At 40.9% G+C, this 16929-nt stretch overlaps 1 protein-coding gene across 3 annotated transcripts in view; it reads left to right on the top strand.

The window, feature by feature from the left end:
- SUCLG1 (succinate-CoA ligase GDP/ADP-forming subunit alpha) overlaps positions 1 to 14953 on the top strand; it is a 48684-nt gene extending 33731 nt beyond the window's left edge. For all 3 annotated transcript variants that reach the window (XM_042932841.1, XM_042932839.1, XM_042932840.1), the window contains exons 6-9: positions 4437 to 4520; positions 6604 to 6755; positions 12945 to 13133; positions 14709 to 14953. In XM_042932841.1, coding sequence (XP_042788775.1) covers positions 4437 to 4520; positions 6604 to 6755; positions 12945 to 13133; positions 14709 to 14735 — 452 coding nt within the window. In that variant the 3' untranslated portion in view covers positions 14736 to 14953. The remainder of the gene's footprint in view (positions 1 to 4436; positions 4521 to 6603; positions 6756 to 12944; positions 13134 to 14708) is intronic.
- The last annotated feature ends 1976 nt before the right edge of the window (positions 14954 to 16929 follow it).

The following is a 16929-nucleotide window of genomic DNA, read 5'->3' as shown; positions in this document are numbered from 1 at the left end:
CAGAGTCCCCCTTAGGATCTCTTGTAGTATTGGTTTAGTGGTGATGAATTCCTTCAGTTTTTGTTTGTCTTGGAAAACCTTTATCTCTCCTTCTATTCTGAATGACAGGCTTGCTGGATAATGGATTCTTGGCTGCATATTTTTCCTATTCAACACATTGAAAATTTCCTGCCACTCCTTTCTGCCCTGCCAAGTTTCATTAGATAGGTCTGCTACTACCCCTATGTGTCTACCCTTGTAGGTTAAGGCCTGTTTGTCCCTAGCTGCTTTCAGAATTCTCTCTTTGTCTTTGTATTTTGCCAGTTTCACTATGATATGTCATGCAGAAGATCAATTCAAGTTATGTCTGAAGAGAGTGCTCTGTGCCTCCTGGATTTCAGTGTCTGTTTCCTTTCCCAGATTGGGGAAGTTCTCAGCTATGATTTGTTCAAGTACACCTTCTGCCCATTTCTCTCTGTCTTCTTCTTCTGGAACTCCTATGATACGGATATTATTATGTTTCATTGAATCACTTAGTTCTCTAATTCTCCCCTTGTGGTCCAGACTTTTTTTATCTTTCTTTTTCTCAGCTTTCTTTTTCCATAATTTTATCTTCTGTTTCACCTATTCTCCCCTCTGCCTCTTCAGTCCTCGCTGTCACTGCCTCTACTTTATTTTGCACCTCATTTACAGCATTTTTTAATTCATCATGACTGTTTTTTAGTTCCTTGATCTCTGCAGTGATAGATTCTCTGCTATCTTCTATACTTTTTTCAAGCCTAGCGATTAATCTTATGACTGTTATTCTAAATTCTTGTTCGGTTTTATTGTTTATATCTGTTTTGATCAGTTCTTTAGCTGTCATTTCTTCCTGGAATTTCTTCTGAGGAGAATTCTTCTATTTCATCATTTTGACTAGTTTTCTGTCTCCTATGTGTTTTAAAAGCTTGTTATGTGTCCTGCACCTGCGAGCACCACTATATTAAAGAGGTGTCATAAGCTATCCAGGGCCTGGCCCTTGAGGAGGTGTTTTTTGGAGTGTGTTACTTGCTTTCTGTTGTTGTGACTCTGGTTGTTTTATCTCCCTACCTGTAGTGATGTTTTGAACCCTCCACCAAGTGTGCTTTGACTTGTTTGTTGAAGTAGCCCTTTAACAGTATCCTGTGGTAACACAAGCCCACGAAGATGAGTGCGTTCAGTGCACTACATTCAGTGCAAAAAACCAAAACCCGCAGAGCTGTTCTGGCTCCGAATGTGTGGCGTTCTGCTGTGAGGCAATGTGCTGCGATGCACGCGGTCATTGTTTCTCTGTAGGCTATGGAGGCGTCATAGTAGGGGGACTGAGGGGTGCAAGGGATCACTCCCTCCCACTTCACCTCCCAGAAACACGGGGACTCCAGAAACTTTTTGCACCAAAGACGTCTTCGCCCCACCATCACTCTGAAACACTGTCACCTAATAGTCGCATTTCTTCCATTGGCTATTATTTATCCTGTTTTGCTCCCCTTATCCCTCATGGGGCAGGTGCTCTCTGGGAGCAGTTACTGAAGTCCTTTATAAGTCCCTGCCTGGTCTAAAGGGCTGCCTTCCTTCAACGTTTGGGGTAAGGGGCCTATAATTGTAAATTCACATGTAGTACCATAGGTCCCTGAGGATCTGTCTGCTTTTTTTCCCTGGTCTATTTTCGCTCTATCATTCAAATTGGGTAATTTCCATTTCATGGATTCTTTCCTCTCTCCCCTCCTTTATGCCATTGAACTCATCCACTGAGCTTTTAGCTTTGGTTGTTTTATTTTTCACTTCTGAAATTTACATTTGGGTTCTCTTTATATCTTCTATTTTTTTGCTGAGACTTCAAATTTTTTTTTTTTTTTTTGGTAAGGGCTTTCTGTTTTCTCATTGGTTTCAAGCATGTTCATAATTGTTTGTTTAAAGCATTTTTAGCATGCCTTCTTTAAATCCTTGTTAGATAATTCTTCATCTTGGTGTTAGCATCTGTTGATTCTCTTTTCATTCAGTTTGAGATCTCCCTAGTTCTTAATATTCTGAATGATTTTTGATTGAACCGTGGATAATTTGTGTATTATGTTATGAGACTCTGGGTCTTCTTTGAACCTCGTATTGACACTGCTTCAGCAGAGATTGTTGGGGGAGGCGTCTCATTACTACCAGGCAGATGTAGAAGTCCAAGTTCCCTACTTGCTTCCATTGATACTGGAGTGGGTGGGCTCTTCCTTACTGGGGATGACGGTTCTGCTCCCCTACTTGGTCCCTACTGACATTCACTGGGGATGGCCTTGTTATCGTTGGGTGATGGTGAAAGCCCTGACTCTCCACAGTGCCTTCTCTGAGACCAGAGAAGAGCCTCAGTACTGCTGGATGAAGATAGACATGCAGGCTCCCCACATGGTTTCCACCCACATGGTGGGGGTGGGGCTCATTATCAGCTGGCACACATGAATGTTCTGACCGCCTACTTGGCTTTCTCTTTCACCAACCTGGAAGGTATGTTGGGTGCCTCACTGCAGCCTCCTAAATGCGGAAGTCTAGGATTCCCTTTTGGCCCTTTGCTCATATGAGTGAGGGTGGAGGCACAGTTTTTTCCTGCAGTGTTTGGTTGGTATGGTATAGTTATTTCCTCAGAGTTTTCTGTTTTCTTAGGCTGTCCTTGACTGTTTTGCTAGAGAGAGCAAGCTTTGGGGGAAGATGCTTTTTTCTATACCCTTATGTGTTTCTGGAATATTGTCTGCTTTAGCTCCATATCTAGGATGTATGAGGCAAAAGAAAACCCAGGGAGCTCACCAGTGTATCATTTCTTGAGTCTCAAAGTCCCTAGTCACCTTGCCTTTTTCGTCTCTTAGAGATTTCTTGTATTTGTTTTCTATATAATGCCCAGGGATTTTACTTAACAGGAAGAACAGAGGAAAGTACTTCTACTCAGAAGCAGAAGTATCCTTGTGATAGGTATTTTTAAGTGATAGCCTCTTTTACTATATATACTGTAAGGATCATAGGAGTAATCTACCCTAAAAACATGACTTTTGTTACCGTCTGTGTATGCATTTTGCATTTATGTAATTTACATATCATTTCTATAATCAGTTGAAAGCCCCTTAGAAAAATGATAACATCCTGGTGTTACTATGAGTATATAGCGATGATAACACAGAACTTTGCTTAAGAATGTAAATATGCTGTACTAAAGTTGAAGTAGCTCGTGGTTATGGTTTTTGTCTCAGTCTGACAAGAATTCTACTTGCCCTGATAGGGGGATCATATTGTTAGAAGAGTCTCTCAGTTCTTAAGAAGTGCTCCAAGGCAGAAGTTTAAAGAAAGCAAATCATGGACATGCTGGAAGTATTCACCACCCCGTAATCCATCCTCTGTTTTTAGCCCATACAAAGTTTTGTGTTTTATTTAAAAAAAATTTTATATAATATATTCTGACAACTGAAGTTACTCAGTTATTCTCAACCTGTTATATATAGGGATTCACCTATTATATACAGATTGTGGCATGAAAGAAATTATCTTCCCTGTAGCTCAGCCATGCATGGTGAACTACAGTAGAGAGGACATCTAGGTACCCCCACCCTCGTCCCCACATGTACGCACCTTGTCCACATGAGAACTTAGGCACTTTCTCATGGGCCCATGGTATGAAGGGAATTAGGTAAGATAGACTTGAACTCAGAGGGATCTTGGCCTTATTCCCTAGTTATCTTTATATCGATTTGAGGGGTACCTGGGTGGCTCAGTCAGTTAAGCGTCCGACTTTGGCTTGGGTCATGATCTCATGGTTTGTGAGTTCAAACCCCACATCAGGCTCTGTGCTGACAGCTTGGAGCCTGGAGCCTGCTTTGGATTCTGTGTCTCCCTCTCTCTGCCCCTCCCCTGCCCACGCTGTCTGTCTCTGTCTCTCTCTCTCTCTCTCTCTCTCTCTCTCTCTCTCAATAAATAAACATTAAAAAGTTTTCTATATTGATTTTTTAAAGTCTATATATTATTTGAAAATTAGTAGAAAAATAATTGTGGGAAAGATATATAGCATTCCTAAATGTGACTAATGCTGGTTTGCAGGCTGAAATTTTTAGTGACTTAATAGTTTGGGTATGTATAAATCTAACCGGTTATTTTCTGCCACTCTAAGCAGGATTGTACTTAGCAAGTTCATATTGATACTACTCCTTTCATACAGATTCTTAGAGCAGGTAATGCAGTCTTTCCTACACTGCTTTGTTGATGTAAAATAATCCTAACTAATGGTGTAGTCTCCCCATGGTCTAACTTTTAAAACTTCCCTGCTTTAATTTAAACCTTTTCTTATTTCATCATTTGAAGGTATTGTTGATTTGGATGGCAAATTGTGGAATGGGTTTTTTTATATACTTATATTTGTAATATGATAGTCTGTCATATGAACATAACCTAATGTTTTTAAATTCTCTTCCTTTAAGGTATTGTATCCAGATCTGGGACCCTGACTTATGAAGCGGTTCACCAAACAACACAAGTTGGACTGGGGCAGTCTTTGTGCGTTGGTGAGAGATTTTTCATAAAATCATTTTACTGTAACACAGTGTCTTCACTGAAAGAGTAGAGTACTAATTATTATTTTGATTTTTTTGTAAGAAGTTTTGATAACCATTTCATTAAAAAGATGGTGTGATCTTAAATTTAATTTGCCAAAGTGTGAAGCACCACCATATATTTTCAAGATTCATGGTCCAAGGTTTGACTTTCATGTTGAGGAACAAGCATCGTGGGACATTTAGCTCTGGAAGAGGCTTGGTGCCTGAAAACACCACTTACTTGACTTGCTGTGAAGAAATGGTTCTTCGTTAGGACTTTTGTTACCGTAATTATAATTTTGTTGCCATTGTAAACTGTTATTTATGCTTCACAGTTAGGGAATTCTTTGCTGTTTGTTGTCTTATTCTTTTTTTTTTTAATTTTTTTTTAATTTTTTTAACGTTTATTTATTTTTGAGACAGAGAGAGAGAGCATGAACAGGGGAGGGGCAGAGAGAGAGGGAGACACAGAATCTGAAACAGGCTCCAGGCTCTGAGCTGTCAGCACAGAGCCCGACGCGGGGCTCGAACCCACAGACTGTGAGATCATGACCTGAGCCAAAGTCGGACGCTCAACCGACTGAGCCACCCAGGCGCCCCTGTTGTCTTATTCTTAAGGCAACCTTCTGAGGCACCTCTGAGCTGAAAAGTTGTACTGTTATAGCTCTATTGGTGAGAAAATCTATGTTGAGGATGATTGAGCTCCCAGAACCTCTTTTTTATCTCATTATACTGCCTACCTCTTTTAAAAGTAACAAGGTTTTACATTTTAAAATCATTTTAGTATTTGTTGCCAAAGCCAGGCAGTTTTCTCATTTTTATAAATATTTCTTCAAATTTTTAGAATAACTTTTAAAAGCCTTTCAAGGGGCGTCTGGGTGGCTCAGTCAGCTAAGCATCTGACTCTTGATTTCAACTCAGGTTGTGATCTCATGATTCATGAGATCAAGCCCCACGTAGGGCCCTGTGCTGACAGCGCAGGAGCCTGCTTGGGATTGTCTCCCTCTCTCTCTGCCTCTCTCTCTGTCAAAATAAATAAAATTTAAAAAATAAAAGCCTTTCAAAAATAGCTTTTTATAATAAATTATACAATATAGCCCTGGAGCATTATTAGGATTGAGAGCCATAAAATCACTATTGGAAACCTTAATTGAGCTTCTCTGTGTACAAAGCACAATCTTAGCCACAAAGTGATGGAGAATAAGAACAGGTTTGAAACAGAGTTGCCAAAGTCATGTTCTCCAATGTCTGTTTTTGATTTGTAAAATGCTAATAATAATAATGCCCATTTCACAGAGAGGTTAGAAGAATTAGAAAATGGCAGGTCTAACGTGTGCTGAGGCACAGTCCTTGACACACATTTGGCACTCAAATGCAACTTCTCTTCAGAGGTGCATTGAAAAGTAGGAAATCAATCCTGCTTTCAGTAAGTTTACAATGTAAAAAATTTTTAAAGTGTCAGCCAATCTGTTGGGAACATTTACTTTAATCCTATCCAAGTAGTTATCTTTAAATGCTTGTGCTGTAGTCATTACCCTGGATCTAAGGGAAGAGGGGTCAGTGCACCCCCAACTCTGTCCCTCACTGGGACTTGTGTCTTGAAACTTGTATGCAGTTTCTCTGCAGTGTGCCTCATCTAATAGTTACTTTGTGCAAAGAAATTTGTAAAAGGTTTAATCAGAGAAGAGACATTCTTTTGTCTTCTGTAGCTTGCAGCACAAACACACATTTTCTTAAAATGCTTGAAAGAGTTATTTGGGAAAAATTTTTTGGGAGGGAAGAAGCTTGATAAAGGAGCTAAAACAAAAAGAAGGTAGTCTTTGTGAGTATCAAAAGGCAACCACCATTTAGCATTCATGTAATATTAGAAACAAATAAATGTAGCGCTTTGTGATTGTTTTTAATGTTCAATGCAAGAGTGATGATACATTTTAAAACAGTGGTGAGAGGGGTAAGCAAAATAAGAAATGAGTTGAAACAACATTTCTAAGCCTAATTTTTGTGGTTCGTCCTTAAATTTTCTGCTGGTGTTGATATTCTTCAACTTTTTCAGGCATTGGAGGTGATCCTTTTAATGGCACAGATTTTATTGACTGCCTTGAAATCTTTCTGAATGATCCAGCCACAGAAGGCATCATATTGATTGGTGAAATTGGCGGTAACGCAGAAGAAAATGCTGCAGAATTTTTGAAACAACATAATTCAGTAAGCTTGGGTTTGGGTTTGGAAAAATATAGCTCCCTGCACATAGTAGACACTTCCTGAGCTAGTCGCTGCTGCACTGCTGTCGAATCTTACTTTCCCAACTTTGCTTTTGCAGAGGTTGCTAACGGCCTCCATTCATCCTCCGTCTCTATCCTCTTGGTTTTTCTCCTGGTTCTTCTCGTCTTAATTTTCCCCTGGATTTACTTTCTGTGCCTGTTCCTTAAGTGCGAATGACTAGTGTGTATAAACATCATACTTCATGCAGTTTCCAAGGCAGAAGCCTCAAAAGCATCTTTTACTTCCCTCTCATCACCTGTTTCCACCAGTTATTACCAAGATCTGGCCTCAGTAATACGCTGAGATTCAGAGCATCGTCTGTTATTGCTCCCTTTGCTCTGGTTTCAGCTGACATCTTACCTCATCTGCACCGTGTCTGCAGTTTCTTCCTGATAATCTCTACTTCTGTTCCTCAGCCAGCACTCCCTCCCCTTCTCTCCTGGGCCATCCTGCTCACGGCCACCCAATTATCTGCCCTTCGGAAGCGCAGACACCGGAGCCTCATGCCCCTGGTTTTCTTGAACCATTACAGTTTCCCATTCCGTCTCGGATGAAGTGTGGACTTAGCATATTATTCCAGTCCCTACACACCTCCCTAACCCTCTTCTCCAGCTCCGTGTCCCATCTGACATGCCAGTTGTTTTCATTCCCGCTTGCCTTCACCTGTTCCCTCTGCAAGGCATGCTTAATATCCGATTCTCACTCTGGTCTATGTCAGGGACAACAGGGAGTGGCATGTTGGTGCCCAGCCCAGTCCCCTCGCCCATGAGGCACCAGTAAGTGGTGGATAAGGAGAGAATAAATAGATTGTTAGGAGTTTGGGGTAAAATGTTACTAGAGTGTCTCGAATTCAGATAAGTTGTAAAGTTTCAAATTTAAGGAAAAACTGACTTCTCTTTAGGAAAGAGGTTAATATGACATTATTACCATGTTCAAGTGAATTTTGGAATGTATTTAGACCCAGCTCTGAATCTCTTGAATAGCTTAGAATTTAGTGTGAAAAGCTAAGCATATACATTTTACTTCATTTCGTGTATGTTTTCTTATTCCTGGCTAGTCCTTATGGGGCTAATTTTTATTAAGGACCTACTGTGTTCAGGACTCTAGGTTGAACAGGTGACATAAAACACTTAGCACAGTACCTGGCACAGAGTGAACCATGTTATCTGCTGCCACCATTACTGTTTTTAGTATTATCATCATCATTACAATGATAGTAGTTATTGGTAAAAGTGGTGTTGTTTAATCTTGACCCTCTGAGTAAGATGTTTTTGTCCTTTTATGAGTAAGGAACCTGACACAGGAAGGTTAATAACTTGCCAGTGGTAGGTGTACAACAAATGAGCTAAGGGCGGGATTCACCCCCCAGGTCTGCCTGACGTGTCCATGATCCCATGGAGGGATCAGGAATTGGATTGCAGGGATTAAGGGCAAGGGTCAGCAGCCCCGGGCCTCTGATCAGACTACACTGACCTCATCCTGACTGGTCTTTCTGTTTTGGGGCTTTCACATTTCTCATTATTTCTGTATCCTATTTGCAGACTGTACTTCCTCATAGTCTTTTTAATTGTATTTTTCTCTTCTTAAAACATTTCAAGTGACTCTTCTTTGTTTATAGGGTAGACTATAAACTTGTCTGACATTCTAGGTTCATCAAAATCTTGTTTCTTTCTAGTGCAGTATTCTCACTCTGTGAGTATGGGGACAGAGGGATCAAGTAGAAATTAGTGCCACTCAGCGGTGCCTCGGTGATTCAGTCACTTAAGCGTCCGACTTCAGCTCGGGTCATGATCTCGTGGTTCGTGAGTTCGAGCCCCACGTCGGGCTCTGTGCTGACAGCTCGGAGCCTGGAGCCTGCTTCAGATTCTGTGTCTCCCTCTCTCTCTGCCCCTCCCCTGCTGCTGACGCTATCTCTCTTTGTCTTTGAAAAATGAATAAACCTTAAAAAAAAATTTAAAAAGAAATCAGTGCCACTCAAATATGAGATGCTCATATAACTGCAGAGCCCACATGTGAATGAATAATTGACCTGTAGACTCTTTTCTTTTTAATTCTGTACTATAGTAGATGCTGGCCATACAGAGCTAAGTGAGAACATAGTTCCTGCATTCAGGGAATATATAGTTTGGGAAGGGAACACATGGGAAGTCAGTCACAGCCACTGTACTTAGTGTAACAGTGGAGACTTGTTAAGGGCACAGCAGGGTCCCTGAATGGAAGATGATCAACCATGAGGGCATTTGTGGAGACTGTGGGAGGAAGAGTCAGAAAGGCTCATGGGAGAAGAGAAGACTTGAGCCAGGTCTCAGAAGTTAAGTAGAAGTTTGCCAGGTGTCCAAGGAGCGGGGAGAGCATTCTCGGCAGCGGAACAGAGGCCGAGCAGCCCGGAATTGCTGCACGGTGAAGAGCAGGAGGAGCGGTGGGAGACGAGGCCGGAGTAATAAGCAGGGTCAGACCACACAGGCACTGGCGTGCTGGCACCTTAGCACAAGAAGCAACCTTTCTAGTAATCGTTCACTGCCTCGTACTCACAGTTAAAAAACAAAACACAACTGACTTCATTTAAGAATGTCCTTGATGAAGCAGTGGAGATTATTAATTTTGTTAAATCCTGACCCATAAGGCAGTATTTTGTGATGAAGTGGGAGGTAAAGCAGCTTTCCAGTTGAGTTGTGAGCTGAACTAGCTGCTTTTTTCACGGAACACCAGTTTTACGCTCCAGAACGCCTGGCAGACACGCAGGTATGTGGACTGGGGTGTTTGGCAGAACTTTTCTCAAAAATGAACAAAGTGAACCTGCCATGTCAAGGAAAACAATTTGTAGTATTTGTTGACAGTGATAAAATTTGAGCTTTCAAGTGAATATTCATAGTTTGGAAAAGTCACTTCTGCCACCGTGAACTGGATGACTTCCTCCTACTAAAGACTTTTCTAATGAGATTGATAATGATGAATATGGTTTGTTGATACTGAATGATGAAATAGATCAGCATCCGGTAAATGTACATAACTCAGTGAGCCTATGCTTTTCATCTGACCAGTGAATCTTACAAAGTCATTATAGGTAAAAGATCCATTCAAAGTGTAAGACAGATCAATGGATTTTAAAGTAACAAAGCACAGAAAGTTCATTGCTATGGTTTCGGATTCCAGCATTGCAACTAACCTTTAAGAAATTACCACTTGAAGAGGTTTGTGTAATATCAAAGAAGAATATCCACAATTATCTGACAGGCTATTAAAATTCTTCCCCTTTTCCAACCATGTATGTATGTGAGCTCAGATTTTCTTTTACTTCAGCCAAAATAACATATTATGATAAATTGAATGTGAAAGCAGATATCAGAATCCATTTGCCTTTTATTAAATTTGACATTCAGGAATTGCAAAAATGTAAAATAATGCCACACTTCTGAGGAGAATGTTTTTTAAGATTGTTTTCAAGTTTTTATTTTTATTTTTATTTTTTTATTTTTATTTTATTTTATTTTATTTTATTTTATTTTATTTTATTTTATTTTATTTTATTTTATTTTATTTTATTTTATTTTGTTAATTTACATCCAGTTAGTTAGCATATAGTGCAACAGTGATTTCAGGAGTAGATTCCTTAATGCCCCTTACCCGTTTAGCCCATCCCCCCTCCCACAACCCTTCCAGGAACCCTCTGTTTGTTCTCCATATTTAAGAGTTTCTTATGTTTGTCCACCTCCCTGTTTTTGTATTATTTTTGCTTCCCTTCCCTTCCCTTGTGTTCATCTGATCTGTGTCTTAAAGTACTCTTTTGAGTGAAGTCATATGATATTTGTCTTTCTCTGACTAATTTCACTTAGCATAATACCCTCTAGTTTCATCCACATACTTGCAAATGGCAAGATTTCATTCTGTTGATTGCCAAGTAATATTCCATTGTATGTATATATACCACATCTTCTTTATCCATTCATCCATCAATGGACATTTGGGCTCTTTCCATATTTTGGCTATTGTTGACAGTGCTGCTATAAACATCGGGTGCAGGTGCCCCTTCAAAACAGCATACTTGTATCCCTTGGATAAATACCTAGTAGTACAATTGCTGGGTCATAGGGTAGTTCTATTTTTAATTTTTGGGGGAACCTTTATACTGTTTTCCAGAGTGGCTGCACCAGCTTGCATTCCCCCAGCAGTGCAAAAGGGATCCTCTTTCTCCACATACTCGCCAACATCTGTTGTTGCCTGAGTTGTTAATGTTAGCCATTCTACATTGACAGGTGTGAGGTGGTATCTCATTGTGGTTTTGATTTGTATTTCCCTGATGATGAGTGATGTTGAGTATTTTTTCATGTGTCGGTTGGCCACCTGGATGTCTTCTCTGGAGAAGTATCTATTCATGTCTTTTGCCCATTTCTTCACTGGATTATTTGATTTTTGGGTGTTGAGTTTGATAAGTTCTTTATAGATTTTGGATACTAACCCTTTATCTGATATGTCGTTTGCAAATATCTTCTCCCATTCCATTGGTTGCCTTTTGGTTTTGCTGATTGTTTCCTTCGCTGTGCAGAAGCTTTTTATTTTGATGAGGTCCCAATAGTTCATTTTTGCTTTTGTTTCCCTTGCCTCTGGAGACGTGTTGAGTAAGAAGTTGCTGCGGCCAAGATCAAAGAGGTTGTTGCCTGCTTTCTCCTCAAGGATTTTGATGGCTTCCTGTCTTACATTGAGGTCTTTCATCCATTTTGAGTTTATTTTTGTGTATGGTGTAAGAAAGTGTTCCAGGTTCATTTTTCTGCATGTCGCTGTCCAGTTTTCCCTGCATCATTTGCTGAAGAGGCTGTCTTTATTCCATTGGATATTCTTTCCTGCTTTGTCAAAGATCAGTTGGCCATATGTTTGTGGGTTCATTTCTGGGTTCTCTATTCTGTTCCATTGATCTGAGTGTCTGTTTTTGTGCCAGTACCATACTGTTTTGACGATTACAGCTTTGTAATACAGCTTGAAGTCTGTAAGTTTTTATTTTTAAATGATATTTATGTAATTTCTTAGTTTTAATTTGAAATACAGGAAATATCAGATATAATTTACATAAACAAAAGTTTTTTGGGATTGTCAATTTTTGTGAGTGTAAGTGGTTCTAAGACCAAATGATTTGTGAACTCCTGGCCTGGGGGAAGGTGATCGTGCCTGAAGGAAGGCACTCAGATTCCACTGAGTTCAGGTTCAGCCTTTTACAGGCCTGTCTGGCTACCTTATTGCATCTGGACTCCTATTATGAACAGGATATTTTCATTCACTGTGAAATTTTACCATATATTAAAAAAATTTTTTTTGGTATCTCTTAATTGATTGATAATATTTTATGTTATTTCTTTAACTGTATTATAAGTCAAGAGAATTCCTGTGTAGATTTTTATTTTTAACCTCAGAATCTAGTATGGTGTTCTTTATGTATCTAGAGGTTGCATAGTAGAATGAATTTTTATTAAATAAAACTAGTCCTGATCTTCCTTAGACTTCGTAGAACTGCAGAGGACAAAGGGCCCTTGGCCGGCATTCTCGTTTAGCTGTTTCATTTCATAGATGAGGAATCAGAGGTTTACAGAGCTGATGTGTCTTGTCCACAGTCAACCAGCTTTAGTCAATAGGAAATTGAGTCTGGTGACTTCTCGTCCTGCATCTTTTCCAATCTACCTTCCACTTCATCTTTTTTTTTTTTTTCTAGCAAACTTATTATGGGTAAACTAATAATGAATTAAGGTACAAAATCAGGTTGAAATAAAACAACCTGATCTAGTGTCTTAATTCATTATCACAAATTGCATAACTTCTATTTTTTTTTTTAGTGTACTTTTATTTTTCAAATGAAAGAATCTTATATGTATTTGTAAAATAGCTTGTGGACAGCCAAGTTGAAGTTTAATACCTAAACAGACAAAACATTTACTCAGGATTCTCTTCCTGAGATTGTGTGAAAAGTCATGCCATCTCAGAGGAGAATGCAGGGGCTGCAATTACAGCTTAATGTTTGTGCTGCTTCTCTTAGTGAGGATGGCTGGGCCCTGCCCAAGCCATTTGCCATTTACTTTCAGATTCAGGAATTTGAAGTCCAGTTTTGGTCAACTTCTTCACTACAGTGTTTAAAATATCACTTTCCAGGGTCCCAAGGCCAAGCCTGTGGTGTCCTTCATTGCTGGTTTAACTGCTCCTCCTGGCAGGAGAATGGGTCATGCAGGGGCGATTATTGCTGGAGGAAAAGGTGGAGCCAAAGAGAAGATCTCTGCCCTTCAGAGTGCGGGAGTTGTGGTCAGCATGTCTCCTGCACAGCTGGGAACCACCATCTACAAGGTGAGCCATGACAGTGACCTGAGGTCTCTGAAGTTACAGGCCTTCTAGCACGCGGCCACACTCACTGGGTGCCCAGAAACTGTGGCCCTTTCCCCTGGGTCTTATCTGTTGCTTTCTTTCTGGTGTACAACTCAACAGGCACCAACGGCTCTGTTAAGGCCCCAGTGTCCTAATTAGGCATGACCGGGAAAGACATTCTGATTTTAAAACATTTAACTTCTTTAAACATTGCAATTTGTTCTTTTGTGAGGGGCAAACTATGATATACAAGAAAGTATTTCAGATTCCATAAGTGCCATGAATTCCATTTGGGGGTAGTACAGGGCATTGCCTTGCATTTCTTTTTTTTCATTGAGGGCCTTTGGGATATGGCTACCCTGATCTCATAGGTTTCTGTTTCTAGGGAGAGGGGTTGAAGGCTTAGTGACAAGATACGAAAACTGGATGAAGAGGGAGTTGATGGGGAGCAGGGAAGGGAGATCAAAAGACGAGGTGGGGGTTTCCAGATCTTGAGCATCTGGCTCTGGCTGTGTTGGGATGCCATTGTTTGCAGGTTGGAGGAGTACCTCTTAACCATATGCTTTGCTTTATCGTTTTAAATAGCATCTTGGTTTCAGATGTTCTAAATGATTTGTTATCTTCCATAATCTCTTTGCAATGAGTTTTAGCCTCTTTAAGTGATCATTTAAGGCTCTCTTTCTCTTTATTTTTATGATGGTTATAGCCTGGACAAAAAAGCAAAGCAAAAACCAAACATTTTAAACGTGTTGAGAACAGGCAGCAATTGTATTCCCAGGAGGGAACCATGTTTTGTCTCAGTGTTTTCTGCCCTTGTCTTAGGGGTAATTAAATGGACTCCTTGTTTTGTTGAATCTTTGTGTTATCCTGTCTTTTGAAATAAGACACTGTGTGCTACAGTTCTGGGTGGTTAGTGAGTGTGTGAAGATGAAGTTTATTTAAAAGGGGGAAAAGCAAATGCTTACATTCACTTTTGAGACTTGCATTACTATTTTTCTCCAGTAGGTGGCAGCAGGCAACCACACATTGGTTTTATTCTAATTATTACAGTCTAGAGGAATGTGATTTTCTGTATTGTTTCCTTTTCAGATATTTCTGAGGTGCACTTGACATTCTGTTCAAACCTTAACTGAATCTGCATTTAGTCTCTTTCTCAGAGAAACGAAGCAAACCTGTTTCCATTGCCTTATTAAAAAGGCCAGTGTGGTTCATGTATGGCATTAAAGGTTTGCATAAGTAGTTGAGTTTGTCAACTCTTAATAATAATACTGCAGTAGAAAAATAAGTACAGTTCAAAGCTGCTCAGCCTCTGTGTTTGGGAGACATAAAGTTGAGCGTCTGCATCTAGTTTAGTGAAATTCAAGCTGACACAGCCTAATTTGAAAGCTGTTACATTGTGTTCAAGCACCTTCATCCTGCTACATTTCACTTCTGTAATTTTTGGTTGTTCAAAGGATTCTAAAGATAAGAGGTTTCAGAATCACTTTGACCATGAATGTGATTTGAATCTTAAATCTTTTTATCCCTTCTTTCTTCTGTGTCTCTCTGTTTCTGAAGGAGTTTGAAAAGAGGAAGATGCTATGAAAGGAGAACCAAGAAGTTGCCTAAACCTATGGAATGAATCATTATGGAAATATGAACCCGTGGCTGTTTGCGTCTGTTGTCCCGATTGTCAACCTGTGCGCCTATCGCTGGTCTGGCTGTACAGCAGAAAGCCAGAGCAAGGTTCAGAACGTCCTAGATTGAGAGGTTTCCATCGCATCGTATAGCAGACAGCCAATAAAGCTACCACTTGATTTGAATATGGTTTTGAAGCTTTTTATTGTTCCGATGAGGTGGGTGGGGAGGGTGAGAGAAGGGGAGGTGTGTGTGTTGGGGGGGGATATTGTGTGTTAACAGATTCTGTGGAGAACACTGTAACCAACTTTTGAGAGAATGAGGCTGTAAAAATTTCAGTACGGCATTTGTCTAATTATCTTAGACCCAGAGTAACTTTAGTTCTCTTTTGAATCCTAGTTTTCTCATGTATATATATAGTACTACTATCTTTCAGGATAGTTTTGAGAACTAGAGCATATAAAAAGGCAACTTGTTGTCAGTGCCATTATCATCATCATCATCATCATCATCAGGATTACAGGCAGAAGCCCATCTTTGTTTCGCTTGAGAGGTGGAAGGTCTTCAATAATGCTGTGTTTTCCTGTGGTTCTGCAGAGGACTCTCCCCTTCCCCATCCAGAGCCTACTTCCCTTTGCTTGCGAATTAAGACGTCTGCTGCAAGGAACCAGGACAGTGGGTAGCCATCCTATACTTTTGTTTAAAGGGGAGCTTGTTAACAAGGAGCAATTCCAGTGGATATTCTCAAATTGTGTAACTGCCCTGAAGGAAAACAAGAGCTGCAAAAATAATATTAGGGAGGAGCCCCTGAACAAAGACTGTGGGGAGGCCTTCCTGCAGAGGGGCTAAGAGTTGGGACCTGGAGGCTGAGAAGGTACCAGCCACCCAACAGGCCTAGCGCCCGGGAGAGGGGAAGAGCTCACCTTGAGGAGGCGAAGGGACACTGGTCTTTGGGGGCAGTGAGCCCTGGGAGGAGCTGGAGAAGATTTTGGGGGTGCTGGGGAGACAGAGGTGCTTCTGGCACTCCCATGACTGTGCCCAGGCTGCTGAGGGCACAAAGAGCAGGATTTTTTTTTTAAATCTCAATACCCAGGGTTCATTGTCTTGCCACTTCGAAGAATGAAGAGGTGGACACAAAATGAACAGCGGGCAAAGGTTTTCAGAGTATAAGATTAGAAAGTAAGAACAGTATGGAAGCTCTCTTTAGAGAGAGAGGGCATTCGAAAGTGAATCCCCGCAGACTGTAGGCAAGGGTCCTTGTTTTATAAGGTTCTGGTTGGCACCCCCTCCCCTTCTCCCTTGTTCCTTCTCAGGTTCTGCCCTCATTGGCTGGACAACTCTAGGTGCTGGGTTGTCTATTCCTGATTGACTCGATTCCATCGTGTGAGGAGTCAGACTATGGTCATACTCATACCGTCCCTCATATAACATAAGTTTCGTGGTTTGCTTTTTTTAGTTAGGTATCTTGATTGTCAAATTCCTGAGGGGAACCTGAGGGGGAGTAGATGGTATCTGTTAACGTTCTTAAGAGGAAACTTACACCTGAGGGGGTTTGCTGTGGTCAAATGCTCCCAGCATTGTTCCAAAATATGTGTTTTCCCCCCTGCCAGGGACCTCAAGTCCTAATCTTTCCCTCTATTTTATCCTATTTTTCCCTGTCATAGATGCAGGAGAGCAGTCAGCAGTTTATTGCATTAATGCCGCTGAGGGATGATGGTTTCTTGGACCAGAATGGTGGCAGGAGAGGGAGAGGAGGGTGGCTGTTCAGGTTGGAGAGATCTGTCAGGAATGAACTGGACTGTACCCGGTAAGTCATCGGACTTAGGGGGTAAGGATGAGAGGTGAGACAGCGCGTCAGTTTCCAGCTTGAGCAGCGAGACAGCTTGGGCCCTGGCTTGATAGAAAAGGAGGAAACTCAAGATGGAGTGTTGAACTTGAGCTTTCCTCCCTGTGACAATGCCAAGGAAGCCATGGCAAATGGAAGTCTGGGCACCCTGGTTTGTCTCTGTGCACGAGTCACAGAAGCCACAGGCATGATTAGAGCATCTAGGGAGAGGGAAGAAAAGGCCTGGGCCGTCCAATCTCTGAGCATTGCTATGCCATCTGGAGGTCAGACACCGAGACGGAGCTCGAACCTACCAGCTACGCCAAGAACGGTACA

This window comes from Panthera leo, chromosome A3, assembly GCF_018350215.1.
Source record: "Panthera leo isolate Ple1 chromosome A3, P.leo_Ple1_pat1.1, whole genome shotgun sequence".
Lineage (NCBI taxonomy): Eukaryota > Metazoa > Chordata > Mammalia > Carnivora > Felidae > Panthera > Panthera leo.
The sequence above is the reverse complement of the archived record's forward strand: the minus strand, read 5'-3'. Positions and strand labels throughout refer to the sequence as shown.